Source organism: Polyodon spathula, chromosome 14, assembly GCF_017654505.1.
Source record: "Polyodon spathula isolate WHYD16114869_AA chromosome 14, ASM1765450v1, whole genome shotgun sequence".
Classification (NCBI taxonomy): domain Eukaryota; kingdom Metazoa; phylum Chordata; class Actinopteri; order Acipenseriformes; family Polyodontidae; genus Polyodon; species Polyodon spathula.
This window is the reverse complement of record NC_054547.1, coordinates 29,317,827-29,338,090: the sequence shown is the minus strand read 5'-3', so window position 1 is coordinate 29,338,090 and position 20,264 is coordinate 29,317,827. Positions and strand designations below refer to the sequence as shown.

General features: G+C 35.1%; 3 protein-coding genes across 4 annotated transcripts in view; 2 read left to right on the top strand and 1 right to left on the bottom strand.

Moving 5' to 3' along the window:
- Positions 1-420: 420 nt before the first annotated feature.
- LOC121326859 (39S ribosomal protein L47, mitochondrial-like) lies at positions 421-3,727 on the bottom strand. The gene is made up of 7 exons (XM_041270441.1): positions 3,577-3,727; positions 2,866-3,011; positions 2,618-2,678; positions 2,097-2,193; positions 1,572-1,702; positions 1,263-1,358; positions 421-774 (listed from the first exon to the last, which is right to left on the bottom strand). The coding sequence occupies exons 1-7, from the start codon at positions 3,723-3,725 to the stop codon at positions 666-668; spliced, it is 789 nt and encodes a 262-aa protein (XP_041126375.1). The 5' UTR covers positions 3,726-3,727; the 3' UTR covers positions 421-665.
- A 222-nt stretch (positions 3,728-3,949) lies between these two features.
- Positions 3,950-8,527, top strand: LOC121326583 (NADH dehydrogenase [ubiquinone] 1 beta subcomplex subunit 5, mitochondrial-like). Its single transcript, XM_041269917.1, has 6 exons — positions 3,950-4,086; positions 5,017-5,132; positions 6,173-6,239; positions 7,536-7,597; positions 7,879-7,985; positions 8,265-8,527. The coding sequence occupies exons 1-6, from the start codon at positions 3,969-3,971 to the stop codon at positions 8,383-8,385; spliced, it is 591 nt and encodes a 196-aa protein (XP_041125851.1). The 5' UTR covers positions 3,950-3,968; the 3' UTR covers positions 8,386-8,527.
- A 2,851-nt stretch (positions 8,528-11,378) lies between these two features.
- LOC121326866 (ubiquitin carboxyl-terminal hydrolase 13-like) overlaps positions 11,379-20,264 on the top strand; it is a 33,588-nt gene continuing 24,702 nt past the window's right edge. The window contains exons 1-3 of one of the 2 annotated variants that reach the window (XM_041270454.1): positions 11,379-11,557; positions 15,283-15,408; positions 18,085-18,145. In XM_041270454.1, the coding sequence (XP_041126388.1) occupies positions 11,447-11,557; positions 15,283-15,408; positions 18,085-18,145 (298 nt within the window). In that variant the 5' untranslated portion in view covers positions 11,379-11,446. The remainder of the gene's footprint in view (positions 11,558-15,282; positions 15,409-18,084; positions 18,146-20,264) is intronic. The other variant, XM_041270453.1, reaches the window with a different exon arrangement.

The window sequence follows — 20,264 nt, the reverse complement described above, 5'->3', positions numbered from 1 at the left end:
TGTGTTTATTTGACTTTAACAAGTAGATGCCGGTAAGCTTCTGTTAAGTATCAGAGTCACAGCACGTGTATGGAATAAGGAATACTTGCTTTACTTATGTGGACTTTTTTGTTTTATATACAATCTTCTTAAGATTTCTGACAATTTGAGTGCCTCATTGTATTGTGGCTGCTGTAATTGTAACAATTGCACTACTTTCTATAGCATTGACCATGAGTGTAATTTACTGTGGGGGTGAAAATAAATACATTAGCTATAAATGGAAATAGATTAAGAAATTAAATTAAAAAATTAAAAAGCATGTGCATTAAAACATTTAGTACAGTTAAAATTCAGTTATAAAACGTGTCATTTAGAATGCTCCCAGAAGCTTAACTGAGACCCACTGTTGCTTACCCACAAAAAAAAAAAAAAGGGAACTGAAAAAACAATGTTTTATTTATGGCTTACAACAACATTAACACAAATGTATGTCAAATCTCATCAACATGTCTAAACATCGTTAAAAGGGCATGATAATTTGTCATTATTGTAATAGATGAGAGTACAAACGCAGGAGAAAATGCTGACACAGATCAGAGCAATATAACTACATTCACAAAATGAAAACTAAGCCTTTTTTATGATGTATGAAAACTAGGTTCAATGCAGTCCTCTTGCATGTCTTATGTTCTGGCAGACAGTTTGGAAAACTTATCCTGCAATTTCCTCCTCTTTTCCAAATCTGCCTTTTTCTTCAAGATCTTTCTGTGCAGGTGGCTTTCAATACGGAGCCTAAAGATAATAATAAAAATAAAAAAATATAACCTTAAGTTCATGAAATTATCTAAATTCAAAAAGTGTATGGTTGCTATCATTTTCAGGTAAAAAGGTGCTACTGAGAGCATGAGAAACATTCATTTGAAACTTCATAAGAAATCTTTAATTTCTGCTTAATATTGCTACTAAATTTTGTCCTACAATATACAGTATCTTTATACATGTTGCAGGGCCATCTCAAGCACTCTGTTCAAGGCCTGTGACACAAAGGTTGCCTTGCATCTAGCACATGTAAAGGTATCATAAGTAATGTTGTTGCAAAAGAATGCTGTATGTATAGATGAAAGCTGATAAAATTTGAAATAGTACTATATTTGCAGAACCTTATCTGAAGCACACTATATCCTGCAAACTTATTTTGCCTGTTACAGATCAAACTGTAGCTTACCTAGAAAGCAATATAAATTAATTTCGTGAGAAGAAAATATCTGACATTTCCTTACCTTATGAAACTGTCGACAAATTTCGGTGTAAAGAATCGTTTCCTCTTGTATCTTCTGTTCAGGTACCATGGGATAGGGTACTCCTTAAATCTGTACCTGGTGAACACAAAATAAAATACAGAATGTGTTCAGGCACTTATAACCGATACTGTACTTTACTGTAAAAAAGTACATTTAAATTCCGTTTTTTTACATATCTGAAATTTACCACAACTAAAATAATGTACATAGCGCACCAGTCTTCATTATCCTATAACCAATAATGTATCTGTTACATTAATTTTGTCTTTGTAAACCTCATGACTTTACCAGAATGTTCGTCCCAAAAAGTCCTTCCTCCAGGTACCAGGTCTTGCCCTTTCTTGGCCAGTCTGCAGTAACCTCAGTGCATTCTCACGCTCTTGGACAACGGTATCCAGTCTTTTCATGGACCTTTCAATCTGAAATGCACTTACTTTCATATAATTAACTATCAAAAGGACCATCAATAAAACTAAAAGTTGACCACTGTCAACAAATTACTTAATGGGTAAACACATTTGATGATAAACAAGAATAGCTTGTGTTCCTGTGTTAATAGAAACTCTCCTTCAGACAAATTGTTGTCATTAAGATTTAATGAAAAAAGCACTTGCTGGTGTAGCTTCCTCTATAACATGTGGTGGAAGTCCTAGTATCATGTTTATCATGGTGTGTTGCCTCCAGCAACCTAGTTCCATTACTTTATGGCAAATGTTTGTTCCACAAAAGTCACATGAAATGACCCACTTTATAATGAATACGATATCTTTAGAGCCACTATAAAAGTCAAAATAACTGGAGTGTTTCTTTCACCTTCTTTAAACGCTCTGGGCTTGGCATCTGTACCCTCTGTCTCTTCGCTTCCTGCTCGATAGTCAACAACATATTCTTCTCTTTCAGAAGGACATACCTATCAAAAGGCAGTGTTTGAGCCACACAAAACAGCTATTTTAACAATCTATTATGATTGACAATAATTTGTTTGAGCCGACACAACTTATATAATCATTACAATTGTTAGATAATATATATCGCGACTCGGTGTGTCCCAGTATCTATCAGATATAAATATATTATCATATCTAAATTTCACAGTTAGTATTGGGAATAAAGTTCCATCGGATCACTGATATTCAGATCACTTTGGTTGTGCAATTCTGGCAAAACTATTACAAACAATCAGTAAAACAGTAGAATTTTTTTTAATGATGACTGCTATTAGCTTGGGTATTTCTGGTAAATAAAACATTGTTAAGCATTCAATGAAAAATACTATGATGTTGTGAATACCGGAGGGATTTATAACCATAAATTTTACTTAAGGGCTGCTTTACCACAGTTTGTGTAAGTCTTCACTGCTCTTAGTCCTAAGCTGCTTTGCAGTCCACGGAGCACCTAGAAAAAAAAAAAAAAAGTAGATTTGTAACATTCATCTCCCACTACTGCTGTAAAAAACGAGGAAGTACTATATATGAAATGATTGACGCCATTGCCATAGCTTTATTGAAAACGATATACCCAGGCTGGGTCATACCAGTGGCAGCATACAATATTGTAAAAAAAAAAAAAAAAAAATTCTTACCTGACTTGACAGTTGGTTCTCCCCAGTTTGAGGTTTCATCAAAAAACTCCTCCAGTCCTCTTCGCCACTGAGAAGTATGCAGCGTTCTGCACTGTTGGGCAAGGCTGGTCCCCACGTTGTTTACGTGCAGAAGGGAGAACTTCGGTCTAAAGAGGAAAAAAAAAAAAACAATAACTGCCGTTATGAAAAGACGATTTGAAAAATAAAACCCTTAAATACTAACGAAATCCAAAAATCCCTAAATATATGATAAAGTATACAGGTGTGTCGCCCTACAGTGTTTTAAAAAATCTGTAACAAGTTTACATGGGCACATGTGTCAAAAATAAAGAGTAGGGCACTGATATTGAGATTGAAATCTCAAACACACCATTTTAACAAAATCAACAATTTCCGTACTGAAACACATAAAGAGCATGCCAGATCACTGAGTAAAAGACTAAAGGTAATCGTAGACAAAAGAGATAATACAAAAGGATATCATAAAACGTTTGAACAAACAGGGAGATACTTCTCATTTACAGACATTGTCAAAAACCTGTATAACAATATGACAGAACTGGCAGAAATCCAAGTATAACATGTATTCACGATTTTGGTGTTACCTAATCTGTCCTTGCATTTGCGTGTCCCTGAACTAGTAACCACAGTATCTCCATCCTTAACAATATCCGTTTTCACTACGATACTGTGACACACACTTACACTTACCTGAATGCAAACAGTTGTGCTTTGCATGACGTTAAGACGCTAGTTTGTTGTAACGGCAAAGCTGTGGATATCGAGAAACTCTTTTGAAATTGCCTGCAAAGTAACAGAACGCGTCCTGCTGAGGTCGCAGCCATCTTGGAACAGCACATCGTTCCCAGCATGCAACATCGCATTTTTATATATATAAAGTTAGTTAAAATAAAAACTATATATATAATACTTTTAATACTAATATGAATACATTGTTTTATCATCAATATCATACAAAAATTAAATACTTTTTAAAAAAAGACAACGCTTGCCCATAGTAAATATGGCGTTTTTGACTTCACAACGCCGTAAAACCAATAGCTAAACCGCGCCTAGTAGTTTTTGCTTTGCCCTGAGCAGCCATGGTGGGCATGAGCGTCCTGCGGGCAGGGGTTGGTTTTGCAGCGAGATTAAACCCATTGAAACAGATGTTTTCAAATGGGAGGCTACTCACCAGGACCACCCCAAAGACGGAGAGTGGTAAGGGAATCCATATGTATTTTTTACTTTCCTGTTTGTCTTTCTAAAACACACCGTTGTGGTCTTGACCTTGTACGCATACAGAGGGAGTATGGTGAATTCAAGAGCAGGTCACTGCTCGGAAAGGCGGCCTGTAATTAATATGTATTGCAGTATTTTAGACTATGTTAAAATGTGTACTATTTCAATACCATGCTATATATATATAGGGTAGTCATTTAAATAGTAAAACTGTTTACCTGTACGAGAACCGTATTACTTTTTATAATGTTACTGACACAGCTTAATGGTAGCTATGTAATATTATTAATGTAATGGGATATCTATCTATCTATCTATCTATCTATCTATCTATCTATCTATCTATCTATCTATATATCTATATATATATATATATATATATATATATATATATATATATATATATATATATATAATCATTCCAGGAGACACCGGCACAAATTCAAAACTCTGAATTTCAACAAAAAATAACATACAAGTTGGATGAAACCGAGAAACCCAGTAGAGAACATGATCATACTCTGTAGCAAAGTTTTAGGTTGTTGTTGAAACCACATAACTCCAATGTGGAAGGTTAGTATGACTGATCTATGTGTTGTTATCAGTTAGGTCCCTGACCCACTGTCTGTTTTTATAGTATTGTATTATATCAGAATGTGCTGAATTGAACACCTACTGGGGAGGACCGTTTTATGTATTTCTTGAAGTCACACCTAGTTCCTCTTGGTAGATCTCATGGATTTTAAAGTACAGTTTGGGGGGTTGCCATTGTTTCTAACTAAATTCAGTGCTGCTTGCGAAACCCAATCAACCAATGACATCAAACAACCGAACTGGTGTTATCTGACCAGCAGTGGTGCACTAAACCCAGCCAATTGTTTTTTTTTGTTTGTTTTTTTTTATCTCCAGCTGCAGTCCGGTATGGCAGCCACGGAAAGCAAATGTTTGTGTTTAAACCTTCAGACTACTATGACAGAAGGTTCCTCCATCTTTTGGTGGGCATTTACTCCTTATTCATTCACTCAGTATATTAAGTTTAAGTACTGCTGATGTTTCTTTATTGCATTAGGAAAATAGAATACAAAATAAAACTACCAGTCCTGTTACTGAGAAAACATTTCTGTACACTAGTACTACAAAAATATTTGTATATAATGTGGCTTATGAGTAACAGTATTTCTAGCTGTAGCCTCAGTGTGGCAGTGACAATCAAAATATTGAAAATTAAATAATATTTGTCTTTCCAAATCTTAGGTAAGTCCCAACTATCCATGAAGGTTTAATATTATAAAGGTATAGAATATCCATATATTATATTATATATATATATATATATATCTATTAATTAATTAAAAAAAAAAAATATCATTTAATATCTGTACTACATCTAAACCTAGAAACCAACAACAGCCTAGAGCATTTATCAATATCAAATTATATCTAATCCATCAAAATAGACTTTTAAAATAACTCCTGATCAGTTTGACTGAAAAGCAGAATTGTTATCTACTGAATTTGTTTCCCATTTTGGGTTATTTTTTGTGTGTTTGAGAACAAGTAACATATTGTTGTAATGATATGTTTATTCGTTCATCTGACTATTTGTGATTGTTACTGTGCATAGTGTTTGCATATCATGACCTAATTCAAGGAAAAATGTATATAAATACTAAAACCTTTTTTTTTTTTTTTTTTTTTTTTTTTTTATATATTTTTTTCTCATCTTTAAGATGTAAAAACAATTGTCCTTAGGGTCTGCACGACGTTAGTAGTGTATATAGTTACAAGTCCGGTAAGTAAATTAAATGTGTTGACAGGTACTTGTAGGTAATGGATATTTTTTCAATTGAAAATAAAGTGATCACATTTTAAGGGTCAAGAAGTCATTAGGAAACAGCAGTGGGACGTGTCCATCTGCAGTGTGGTCTTTGAGATATTGACGCAATCAAAATTGACATTAATTCAAGCAGAATAAAGAGATCAACTGAAGAAAATCAGTTCTGACGATAATAAAGCTAGGTCAAATGAAAATTTAAAACCTTGGTTTCCACTTATTTTTACCTAGGTTATGCTAACCGGGGACCCGTTACACAAAAGTCCTGCGATTGCGATGAGGTTGCTAGGACGCAGAGGTTGGTGCTGCGTGCGTTTCATAAATCAAAAAAACATTAACTCTATAATCAGTTGTAAGGCACAGTGACCGATTAGGTAAATGCACAATGGCAGGTTTGCAAAGGAAAGCTTTTTTTTTTTTTTTAAAGAAAAAAATGATGCAATTATTGAAATGGCGGGTCATAACAAATCCATTCTATTCTGCAAGTTTTCTGGAAGATTAAATCAGAGAGACATTTTTTTGCATCTAATCGCTAATACAAACACAGTTGGAGGAGCAAAGAACAGTAGCCGAAATAAGAAAGAAATTGATAGATCTAGCAAGCAGAACAAAATTGAAAGAAGGGAGATGAAAAAGTTTTAAAGTTGATTGAGGAAAGCCAAAAAACCTCACTGTCGACAAGAGCTGTCTAGAAGAGACAGGCTGTACTTTTTCATATACATACGTAAGGAAAGCCCTTCAGCTTTGCAGAAAAAACAAAAAGTAAATACTGTGCAGTAAACATAGAAAAAGTTGACTGATCTATGTTTACTTTTCTTTCTACACAGCTGAAAAGGGGCTTTTGTCCTAAACGTATGTAGCCAGCTAAGCACACTCGCTACCTTGACACTTTTATTAGTCTTTGTTAGGGGGCATCCCTGATAATCAAGCTGTGTTTAGCCTTATTATTTAAACTTGTGGGGCAGGTAATAACATGGAGGTGGCTGCTACAGCTAAGTTTTGTTATTGTTGTGGTGAACTAGCTGAGACGAACTGAGGAAAGTGCTTTTTTGTTTCTGCGATTAGGGGATCTGGCGGATTTCTTTCAGATAGTTTTTAGCTAGAAGTGAGGAGGTGCTTGTCACTATTTCTGTCATTTAAGTTTGTTCCATTTGATTTATCTGTATCACATCTGTTTGTTATTTAACTTATTTATTGTACAAGTATAATTTATTATTATTAGTATTATTTATTATCTCTCTCTCTCTCTCTCTCTCTCTCTCTCTCTCTCTCTCTCTCTCTCTCTCTCTCTCTCTCTCTCTCTCTCTCTATATAATATATATATATATATATATATATATATATATATATATATATATATATATATATATATATATATATAGTAAGTAGTAAGTAATCACCGCCAGTCGTTTTTATGAAACCGGCCCCTGAACAAGCCCTAAAACAAAAGTGTGCTAACCAAGGTTTTAAAACAAATTCTTACCTCCTCTTTGCACTATTCAGTGCTGCTTCTACTTTTGTTTTGCTTGTATTTAAGCTTCAATTTGTAAAAATGACAGTGGAAATGATTATACCTTCTACCTGTTTCCTTCAGGTGAAGCAGAACTGGCTGAAATCCCAGAAAACTATGTCCCCGAGCACTGGGAGTACTACAAGGTGCTTTTTTTCTGTTGAAATAAAACATCATCAAACTCTTCCCTGCACGTCATAATATTCATTTAGCAGGTCTGTGGTTAGCATGGATCATGTAAAATTGTTGTGATACAACTTTTAACACCCATTCATATATTAAAGAGAAACAGAGTGTTTTTTTTTTTTTTAATTGGCCAGTGCCTTTATCACGGTGCATTGATTAAATCTGCTGAAATACTGTAACTATTAATCTTTTATACATACTGTTTTTGTTCAGTGTCAAACTTTTTTTTATCGTGTTTCAGCACCCCATCACTAGGTGGATTGCCCGGAATCTCTATGATCCACCAGAAAAGAACTATGAGAAAATGATGGCTCTCATTGAGATTGAATCTGAAAAGGCAGAAATGAGGTGAATGTACATTTATAAAAAAAAGAAAACAACTTTAAAAACTATGTTCTGTATGAGTAGTGTGCAGGTATACTGTCATTTTGTGCAGTCAAAATTAGGCACATGAACTGCAAGAATGGTAAAGGTTTTAGACTTGACATGCCGATCATTTAGTAAGATACTGTATTCTTACAGGTAATCGTGTACAGTATGTTATGCTGTGTCTTTAGTAATTGAGTACTTCTGTGAAAAAGTCCTATAGTTTTAAATATTTCTATGTTTTCCATTGTTTCCCTATAGACGGACCCAGATGGATGTTCGAAAACTGATGAGAGAAAAAGGAGACGGACCCTGGTATCATTATGAAACAATGGACAAGAGCTTAATTGATTACTCGCCCAAATCTACACCAGATAACTAAATAACCTTGCTTACAGGTTCCCAATGTACCAACCTAAGTGTGAGATGTGTTGTCTGAATATTGTTCGCTAACCTGTCCATAAACTATCTAATAAATATGTTTGTACAATTGCTTACTGGCACAAATAAAACCTGTGTTTGAATTTCCTGTCATTTCTTCATTTGCATTGCATAAAATAAATAAAATCTCAATCTCTGAAACTATACAAGGTTAAAAGTTCTTGGTTTGCTTGCCTTGGCTTCAGGTAGTCTGTTGTTGATTAATTTGTGTAGCCCCTGCCGTACGATTGACAACTGTGAGCCTTCCTTTTAAGTCATATGTAGGGCTTCTGTTTTTTCAGTTAATTGTATTTTTTGTTGCTTATTTTTATATATTTTTTAGTTTTATGTAAATCGTTTTTTTTTCAGTTTTTTTTTTTTTATATACTGCATGAAATTAGTGTTTTTGGTTACTTTCCAAAATGCTAGAGCGCTTTTTTTCTGTCAAAATATATATAGTAGTAACTCGACAGTACTTTCACACTTAAGTTGTACCGTCTTTCCTTTGCTGTCTTCCACAATGAAATCCCTATGGTCACAGACACATTTTTCTGTTTTTCTTGTGTGTAAGCATTTTGTTTACATTTCCTCACAATTCTGTTTTAAATCCTCTGTATCTTCACTCTAATACAGCTTTAAATCTCACTATCACCCTCCATTCCTCATTGTAATCTTGTTTTAAATCTTGCAAGCTGAATCTCCAATAGAAATGTAGGAATGTGCTGTCACTTAGTAGTTGGGGCAGGTTTAAAGTACTCAGAACGAATCAATGATAGATACAAGTCAGGAAGGCGGGCCATTGCCCAGCACTGGGAAATGTATTTATTATTATTTTTGTAGTAGGTTTAATTTTTTAATTGGAAAAGGGGTAAAGTAAACGTGAATTGATTAACCATTTCCACAGTTGTTCTGGTGTTTATTGGCTATCCACTGATTTCATTTTTATGTATGGGGGTGTTTTATCTGTTAAAACTGAAAATCATTAGCCCTACATATATGCTCTTTCTTGGCATGACCCAAACTGATATTTGCAACAGAGATATGGGTATTCATTTAACAAATTGTCATGTATATTCAATTGCAAATTTAAATGGCTTTTAATTGACTAATGTACTGTATAGTTTAACTTGTCCTCATCCCAACATTTATGGCTTACAAAAGTGAGAAAGAAAAGTGCAATGGAAATGTGTTTTGCAGAATAGGAAGGGAATTCCATTTTTCTGCGTAGCACAGGTGTTTCCAGTGAGAATAATAAAAAATAATAGTATTTATTGTGTTTCTGTGCTGTACACATCCAAATAAACTTCTTAATACTGTATATCATTCTTACACCACATTACCTGTTCTCAGACTCCCAAGAAAACTCCTGCCCCCACACTTTATAAATTTGTGTGTGTGTGTGTGTATGTATATATATATATATATATATATATATATATATATATATATATATATATATATATATATATAGAGCTCGGTAGTGATAATTTTTCAAAAAGTTGTTTCCTCTAAAAATATGCAGAATGTATTAATGAGCAGTCTGTCTGAGTTGTACTGTATTCTTAGTAAAAGGAGAGCATTTCAGTATATTATATATATTACTTTGTAGATTTAGTTTTTTGGCCAAGCAGCTCAGACATGTTTTATTAGAAGTTAATCAGGCACCTGCATTGGCTGCATTCTCAGCTGAAATGGTACAGTGCTCATCATACTTGACAAGTATTTGGTTTTGTTAACTCTTTAAAAAAGTTGCAAACTGTAGGCATACTAAAAAGTTTTAATCCCACAACCAAGTTCTGGTACACCAGAATGTAGTTTATTGCAGCCATATTCAGCACTTGAGTGTCAATGCTTAGTTAAGTGTGTCAAGTTTCTTGTGCTGAGAAAATACTTAGTAATCATGAACACTCAAGTCTTGAATCTGAATAGTTGAATTGCAACCATGATAGATGTATATGATGATGCTGTGTATGATGATGATGTCATGACTTTTAGGAAAACAAAAACTTATTCCATTCCATCACGTAACAATTCCTTGATGTTGCATAACTTTCTGATAGAAATAGTCACCAAATACTATAGAAAAGAAAAAAATCATGACTTTGATGACAAGAAAATAAATCGAACAGCTGCCAAGAGTTGCCTGTCCCTCTGGTTTAAATTTGCTGAGTAAGTCAGGGAACACCGGAAGAAGCAAATAGACCTACTTCTATGGAACAGCTGCAGAAACATGGGTAGAGGGGTGGGAAAAAATCCTAATGAATATATGCCTAATGAAATAGACAGATTAATGAAAACTGGTATAGATTAGATTTTATGCCAGAAATGAATACACAAAAGTTCAAATTACTATCTGAAAAATACTGTATAAAAGCATGTTTTAAAATTCCTTTTAAACTGACAGAAATTTTATTTTCCAATAGCGTACAACACAATCTGTCAAGTTTTTGCAATTGTAAAAAAAAAAAAAAACCTGTACAATGGACAAACGTCGTGCTACAGAATATTCAAGAACGACTTTCATTACATCATCATCATCATCATCATCATCATCATCATCATCATCATCATAATAATAAATAATAATAATAATAATAATAATAATAATAATAATAATAATAACGTACTTTCGTTTCTGTTTTATCATACATCTACTGTATGTGCCTGTCTTATGTTCTATAGTATATGAAGACCCAGACGTGCTGTTTTGCTTATTACAAACCGCTCTATTAATAAAACTAAAGCGTCAATAATGCTTTTACTGGTACCTCCATTACAATGTCATTTCGTGTTTTGTTGTTACATACTAAAAAAAGAAGATACATTTAAAAAAAAAAAAAAAAAAAAAAAATGTGATTTTAATTTCCCTCCCCACCTTCTGTTTGGAAACGTCACGGTCCCGGATCCCTTTAGGAATGTCGGGTCTGTATGATTTATAAATAGCATCCTCTCTGCTCGCCTGTCTGATTGCCTGCCCTGCGACTCTCTCAGCAGCATTGTGGGCTGGAAACAGGAGTACGAAGATGGCTGCAGACCTGGGAGAGCTGCTAGTCCCTTTTATGCCCACGATCAGAGTGCCTAGAATAGGGGACAGAGTATTCAAGAGTGAATGTGCCTTTTCATACGATTCTCCAGTAAGTCCTTCCTTTTATTTTAGCAGGTATTTGTATAGCTTGAAAACATGTGTACTTTAGAGTGACCCGTGAATAGCTGCGCAGTTTTTTGGGGATGGGAGCGGAGGGGGGTTCCATTCTCTTTGAACTTGAGCAACAGTCCTTAGAAAAGATGTTTCCATCGGCGTTTCGATGCGCGGTGGAAATGAATCCTACATTTTGCTTAGGATGCAGTGTTTTCTTTTCTTTCACTGCTCGTGTCTCATATCGTAAACTTATCCGACTCCGTGAATTGTGTAAGCTAAGCAGTCGTATTTCAAAATGATAGCCGCATGATGTTCTTGCAGCAGTAAAACATCTTTCTACTTACACATGCACCTAATGAACTACTTTGATTTCTGAGTCATCATCACTTTTATGCGTTGTCAACTACAACGGGAACTTATTTTGAAAGTGTTCGTGATCATAATTGTTGAAATAACGGTAGATGGTTCCATGCTTTTTCTACTAGCAGCAGGGAGAGCAAAAGTCAGCATGGTGTTACTATTATTATTATTATTATTATTATTATTATTATTATTATTATTATTATTATTATTTCATATGACACTTTTGAGACCCTGGACCTTGATCATGAATCCAGCAGCAATGAATACATTAAGCTACAGTGTACAGTGTCGTTGTCCCCCGTCTCGACCAACCCTCCCAGAATTTAGTTCCAGTTAATTTTAACTGTTATATTAAACCGTATAAAACATTAAAATAGGATATGTTTGTCCCATTTCTCTATTTGTTGCTGTTGTGTCAAGTCTCACGCCGAATGATTACAGCTGTTGCAGAATGTCAAAAATGTAACAGTAAGCCAGTAACCCTGGAAAGTTAACACAGAAAGTGGAAGAGGCGTACATGCATACTGTTTTACGTGTCATGAACTTTAGTATTTTATTTTTTTATTTTTTAAATGACAATAATAAAGTCCTGTTTGTTTTTAGTACATGTATTTCTATTATTATTATTATTATTATTATTATTATTATTTATTATTATTATTATTATTATTTGTAATCCGTAAAGAAACGTGCTTATAGGTGACTCAGCTGTCTGCTTCCCATCATGTCCGCTTGAAGACGGGTTATTTTTATCCTATAACCTTCTACCACTCACATGTCACAGAAGGCTACTTTGCACAGGGCTGTCACAAGTTTTTATGCCTATTTCAAAGTACAAAAAAAGTTTAAAATTCAAATTTCATTGATCATTTAATAGCAATAACTCAAGTTTTATGGATCTGTGAAAAAACAAACAAATAATCTGGTGTTTCACAGGCATTGTCGACTAAAAGAAAGCCTGGTTAAAACATACACCAGCATTATTAATTGAGCCATGTGGCTGTATTTTGTTTACTGTACCACTAGGTCCAATTTTTGGGATGGGATATAATTTTCATAGGAAGTCACACCACTCCCAATTCTGCACCCTTTCGCCTTATAAAAGATAACCATGGTACTTTTATAGGTCCTTGTGCAATTTACTGCGTCATCTAGCAATATGGCAAAGCATATACCATGCTTTCACTCAACTTTTACTACACTTTCCTATATCTTTATCATGGTATACTGCATACAGCTTTTGTAAGTATTATATTGAGTTTCTTCACTGGAGTACTTGATAAGTGGAGTGCTGATACACACACACACACACACACACACACACACACACACACACACACACACATATATATATATAATGTTTCAGGAAAATATTAATTTGATCTACAAATATAGATTAGAGATTCATATTAAGTAAAGAGATTAATTAGTAATAATTCAAAAGTAATTCATTCAAAAGTTAAGTTTGTGTTTAATATGCATAAATTAATAGAGTATAGAGTACATATTTATATACACTGGAAATCTGTAGATTAGAAGTGTTTCTTAGTTCTGTTTTTACCAGAAATGTCCCCAACAGAAAGCAGCCAGGAAACACAAATTCTTTGAGGATATTTTTTCTTTATAAATGAGGTGACTGAGAGGATAATCCCCCTTTGGTGTGAGAAAGGGAAAGTAGTTAGTCACTCGCAGACAATAAATAATCTCAGTGTTAGCATTACAGCACAGGATTTACATAGATATCAAGGCATTGTGGGATACCCCATAAACCTATTAGAAAAATAAAGTTTAACTAAAACATATAGATTTAATAATGCATTACACAGACCTATACCAGTATGACTGAGTGTTAATGTTACAAATGGCCACCATTGAAACTGAGAATATTACTTTTCCTTTCACACTGCAGACTGTAAACAGGTATAAAAAAAACCCTGCAGAACACCCTAGCAGTATAGCAAAGATACTCGAAACAGCTGGTCACTAAACTAATCTAATAAAGCAATGTCTTATTCTTTTCCCATTTTTATTTATTTCTCAGTGTAAGACTAAAAAGATAAAATTAGTTGTAAAAAATGTATTCTTTCTAAAAAAAAACTTTGTAAAACAGTACTGACCCTCTTTAGTACACTCAAGCCTGCAGGGATAACAATTGTTTCAATATTTTAATAATAAAATAAGACACGTAAAATAGCACAAAGTCTTCCCTTGGGTGTACATTTTAGTTTGTGTTTTGCCACTGTTAAAAACATGATCTCATGTTCTATGAAAACTGTACAGTGCATCACTTCATTTTTCAGAAAATGGCACAAAAAAACACTTTTTTTAAACCAAAAAACATATTTCCATGTGTAGTATTTGCATTATGTCACCTTAATGCTTTGTGTTTGTTGCAGATAAGTGTTCTCCAGTGCTAAAACACTTTGTGATAAACTCTTTTTACATTTTGTGCTGTTTGGCACTGGGACTAAAATGTTATTTGGTGGATAAAATATAAAGATACTTTTAATGGTGTAGTAATTTTGCTAATACAGTACATGGGAGAACATTATAATAGGGTAAGTTGGCCTGGACCCTGTAGATACCCCCACTTTATTATAGAGATACAATCCTTAATATATATTTTTTTGGAAACCTCTTGATGATAAAGAGATACTGTGCTTTATAAGTTATTGTTGTTCACTTTTTCTGTATCTATTTGCTTTGTGTTCAGTTGACCCTGTGTCTAAAGGTTTAAGACTGCCATATGGTTACCAGACTTTATCCAATATAACAGTTATGTGGATTTATGTTTGTTAGTGACTTGGGCTTCATATACAACCTACTGGTGTAAGGTCTGACTGCATCCAAAGGCTTATATAAGTATTTATAAGCTTTGTTGAGTGTCCGACACAATAACATAACCAGGAGCACTTGGAAATATTGCTTGCTTAATTCCACCTTCAGTGAACACAAAACATGTCGTAAACAAACACTATCTGAAAACGAATGAACTTATTCTGCCGTGACTTGTTTGACAGATAAACAGTACAGTTTATAGAGCAAATACAGATAGATTTTTTTTTTAACTAGAGTGCTGTACAGTGCCAGGAAATTATATGGTAAAGGTCATCATATTCCATTGTGAATTTGCAATCTGTAAATAATAATACAGACTGGAGTGAAGTAGCTCATGTTCGCCTAACCAGGCCTTAGATAGAAAAATCATTTACAAATTACTCTACATACTCTTAACTTTGGCGTGTGTGTGTGTGTGTGTGTTTGTGTCATTTTTGTTGTTGTTTTTGTATTTGTTTGTTTGAAATCTGAATAAAAAAATATTCACTAAGATTAACATAACCTTTTCCTGTCTCCTAGGAATCGGAAGGTGGCCTATATGTGTGCATGAACACTTTTCTAGGATTTGGACGGGAACATGTTGAAAGACACTATCGAAAAACAGGCCAGTGTGTGTACATGCATCTGAAACGCACCATGAAAGAGGTGAGCAAAACAGCAACCATCCTTTTACTTTAATTTGAACTGTTTGGTCCCTGCTCACAAAACTTTAGGAATATTTGAAGAGAATTATTTAAGGGTTCAAAATGAGAATAAAACTATAAAACAGTTATTCATTTTAAAATTTTAGACCAAACATTTCAAGATAAAAAAATGTTTTAGCCATAAAGTGTTATAGTTATAGTCTACTTTCAGGCAATTATATTGTACAGCACAGTTTGATCCAATCCTGGTTTTACCATGAATTTAATAAGACATAAAGTACCTGAGCTTACTATCTATACACTGTGGCTAATCATGAATGTATTAAAACCTGGAATGGGTGAAACTGCTAAGCAATAAGAATCTTCTTTCCATCCCTTTTGCATGTAAAAGCCTAAATTGGCCCTCCCTAAAAGATATAGTCCCTTATGTGTTTAATATTGTGACAAATCCTTCTGCATTGCAATGCCTGAATCTGGTTTCCATAGTTTCTTTCATAAGGAAACTAGTATTAAAATGCGCCAGCATTACACCCACAGTTTCTCAATGTGTTGATACTAAACCAGGAATCTACTAGCAGTGTGTTATTGACAGAGATGCTGATCATGCAGCTGTCTAGATTACTTCCTACATTACAACATTTTAAAATTAACCAACCCCTAATCAGAAAGGTAGACGGACATTCTAGACAGAACTAAAGTGGCCTACAGTATGTGCTCATTTTCTTTTAACAACCTGCCCATGAAAGGTTTGGTTGATATTTAGATTTCAAACAAAGGGCTTAAAGACATTGAAAAATTAATTGAAAGTGCTATATTCATGAAATTTATAGAAGCTGCATTTTTTTGAGGAGATTTTCCCCATTCCGTTGTGATGAAAAACCCTTTAACTCATTTCTTGCTGGTGTTTCTTTACTGTAGTTTGATATGCCGTGGTGTTCAGGCTTCTCGATCTTGACTGGGAAAACCATGGAGCATTGCATGGTCCTTTGCACTCCGACATGGTTAGGGAGGACAGTCAGCTTGGGCGAGCTTGTATTGCATTTTATGTTAAAACAAGATTGCTGTTGAAGACACGGTACAGTTTATTTTTTATATGCTTGCTTATTCCACAAACAGTAAGTGAACAGTGACTCTTTCTGATCTTTTCTGTCTCACATCCTAGCTTTTGAGAAAGTGTCCTTTTCTGATTGACAGAAACTGTCTGCACCTTACGGTTAACAGTAAGACTGAGGCTTTTTGAAGTACTTGGTTTGCTAGGCCTTGGGTGTCCAATGCGCCTTTCTGATTGGGTAAATGTTTCTGGACTTCATCAGACCATTTCTACTTTTACCATCTCAAAAATAACTTTTAACTTTAATTGACCTCTGTGTTTAATACAGGGGTGTCCAATCGCGGTCCTGGAGGGCCAGGATTCCTAAACAATTGCATCGGATATGCTTGGTTTCGGTAATATGTTTGCTGAATTTACAAATATCATTGGAATTTGTTTTTGATAAGGCTATGGCGTTAAGCAATTTAAAATCTTGTCCTCGTTTTCCAGACTGCTAAGTAAACTCTTCCATGGTGTTAAGAAGGGTGTTCTATGAATGTAGCTGATATTCCCGTCACCTGGAATTATTTCCAGAGCTTTTGGAGTTCAAGACCCTGGATTGACTTCTTTCCAGTACCCAGGATGGATGATCACACTCTAGGGATGTTCCCGTCTTAGTTCTGGACACAGGCATAGCTGCCAGACCAGACACATCCATCATTCATTAACATGTCGCATTGACAACTTGACAACTTAATGTACCTTTCGCTTGCTTGAGCTGCAGCTTTGTGACACATCTGTAGTGTTTTCCCTTTGCTCCTCGGCATTGAAACTGGTGAAATGGATGGGAATAAGACGGTGTCAGATACCATTGGTATGTGTCTGTATGATGTGTTTGCAGTTCTCTCTGAATACCGTTGAACTATCTTTACTATTGGATGTGTACTTCTAGGTGAATGTCCAGTTTTTCATTTCCTCATTTCAAAATGCCATTCTTTGACCTTTCAGCTCCTCTGTTGGCACCATCTGCGCTGTACTCTTTGTTTTGTTTTGTTTTTTTCTTTCTGATGATTGCACAAAATGCTACAGAATAATAATGTATTTGTTTTGAACACAGTTCTTCATTGAAACACCATGAAACCTGTTAACTGTGCATCATGTTTTTATACTTTATGCGATAGCGAGTAGATTTATCTATGTAAATAATAGAGAAGTGAATGAGGTGGATTGAAAACATAGCTAAGGCCCTTTGTCTATCTTCAGCTTTGAATTTAAGCCTTGAGTCTGTGTATGTAATTATTTAATAACTTTCACATAGAATCAATCTTAATATCCCTAACTGAGGTATACTAATATTGTTCTTTTCTTCCATGTGACAACGACCTGCTTTATTTGGCACAATTTTGCAATAATAACAATAGGGGCTGTGAGCTCAGCGCATCTGAAAGATTCCTAAGGACAATATTTTTCTGATTGGTTTAAAGAAGTCAAGCAGTGCGACTGTTAGGTGTGGCTGACATCCATTCATTTGATAATCTGTTAGACAGACATGTTTCAAGATCTTCGCTATCTCAAAAAAAAAAAAAAAGTAAGTTGCTTAATTTTGTTCATTTCTAAATGTTAATCATGTCTGTTTTGAATTTATAGAAAGCCACAGGTGCCTCTGGGGGGGCTGTACCACAAAGAAGAAATGGAAAAGTATTTTTAGGTGAGTTTTTCTATGACCATTAACCCTGTTGAACAGACAAAACATGGTATGGGCCTTCCTTAATCTCTTGAGGATCTCAGAATCTTGGTAACATAACTCACAACTAGAGCTGACATTCTATCGAGGTCAAACTTAGGTTTCAAGCTATAGCTGGCAGTATTTATATGACTGCTTGGTATTTACTATTCAACCTGCAAATCTATGTTACACGGCAAACCAACAGACAATATTAAGGCATCTTTTGTACATTACAAGAATATTTACATGAGCATCAGCATTTATGATGCAAAAAAACAACTGAGGACATGACTTCTGTGTCCTCCTAGCTAGGTATGAACATGCTTACAGCCATAGGGATACAGAGAGCTGAGAGGCAGCCTGTAGGGCTGTTTAAATACTCTAGGGATACAGGGTTGTTGCAAAATCAGCGTAATGCAGTGAAAGTAAAGACATGGTATTCTGAGCTCTTGTGTAGCTAAAACTGTCAAAGAAACAAAGTACCCTCTGTTAAAATTAATTTAGTTACAATGCATAATAGTTAAAACGAAAATACTGAGCCACATTACTTAGATGTACTTAAACTGTAGTTCTTTAAGTTTTTATATTGTTGTCACATGAGCGTTGTCATGGTTACAGTGCTTCTAGGCTCTGCCAGCTTTTCTGTTTCTTTTGTCAATCACATGGAAATCAGAAAAAAATCTAAACTGAAATCTATGATGAATATTTAATTAGGTGTCTCTATTTTTCAGTTACATGCCTACTGTGTTTACACTTTCAATTCTGACCTAAGCCGGCGTAGAGTCGGCTGGCTTTAAAGATTCTTGTTAGTTTACACTTTCCTAGCTTTTGCGCGCATAACCACTCAAAGGGTTAACAGACATATATTCACTCATGGAATAGAGAGCTCTGATTTACTAAGATTGATATACTGATACCATGATGCGTTGTGTGTAGAATATGTACCGTGAAACCCATTTTAAAAACCTGCATCCTCTGGTTACACCATAGAATTCTACTATAGACTTGTTTAGGCTTGAGATCAGAATGGCTGAATACTGGGCAGATTAGTGGCCTTTGGAACTATTTAGCTACCTAAACTATTCAGCAGAATGACTCACACACCATATTTCTAGCATACATTTGCCACACATATACAAGTTTTCTGTTCAGTTGAGTGGTACGATTTACAACTTTTTCTAAATGGACTCGTGTTTGTACACAACAGGTGGCTCTATCATGTCTGTGGCTGGACCAGATGATAAGTCACCTCTTGTCTGCTGCTGTCCAGAGAGTGCTGGATTCCCATGTGGTGAAGTGGTCCCTCCCTCCCTGGCAGGATCTAATTATAACTCATTTATCTGTATATTCACTTAGTAACTGTTCTAAATCTAAAGTGGAGCATGCCCAGTCTGGCCTGCTCTCTCCTCCCCGCCTGTGGGAGTTGGTTTACAGTGGTGGGCCATGCAGCCTGGAGTTTGTGCCCACATCTGCTGGTTTCCATCAGGCCTGACTGACACACTTTTATTGTTGGTTGGGTGACGTCTGTGCTGGGACAGATGGCGTTCACCCTGCTGACTAGCTCAAATTAACAACGTGGCTTCTTCCTCCTTTAGGAAGGGTGGGTATTTTGTATCAGGGCTGCCTTCCCCCTAAAACATCCCCCCCTGCACCTATCCGATGACTAGGCCTGCTTAATTGTGATCATGACACAGCTTTAACTGTTTTTGAGAGCTGAATTCCTTTGATGTGTTTTAATGTTAATCCAAAGCTCATAAGGTAGACGTCATACTGGGTTGTGTTTCTTAGAAACGGTGACTAAGGCATCAGTGTAAATATTGTTTCAAACTTAGCAGGACGATGAGCGTACAGGGTTGTGACTTTGCTCTGGAGAAGGCCACAACTACAAGAAGGCAGATCCAGAAGCATTTGGGTTCATGAAGTGTGGGTTTGGACCCAAAATAAAATGTTCATTCTATATGATTCTTATCACTAATCTTAAGAAAGGACATGCTTATTGCCCCAACAAGTCCCTCTATTGTTATTAGCTTATTGCATGGAAGTAATCTGATCCAATTTAGTCTGATCCATGCATGTTCAGGGAGTTCTGTTGTAATGTTGT

Coding starts and splice junctions, on each gene's coding strand:
- LOC121326859 (XM_041270441.1), bottom strand. CDS start 3,725: ATGTGCTGTTCCAAGATGGCTGCGACCTCAGCAGGACGCGTTCTGTTA. Junction 2,194..2,617: donor GAAGACTTACACAAACTGTG/GTAAAGCAGCCC, acceptor GCCTTTTGATAG/GTATGTCCTTCTGAAAGAGA. Junction 775..1,262: donor TTTGTCGACAGTTTCATAAG/GTAAGGAAATGT, acceptor TATTATCTTTAG/GCTCCGTATTGAAAGCCACC.
- LOC121326583 (XM_041269917.1), top strand. CDS start 3,969: ATGGTGGGCATGAGCGTCCTGCGGGCAGGGGTTGGTTTTGCAGCGAGA. Junction 4,087..5,016: donor CACCCCAAAGACGGAGAGTG/GTAAGGGAATCC, acceptor TTTTATCTCCAG/CTGCAGTCCGGTATGGCAGC. Junction 7,986..8,264: donor TCTGAAAAGGCAGAAATGAG/GTGAATGTACAT, acceptor GTTTCCCTATAG/ACGGACCCAGATGGATGTTC.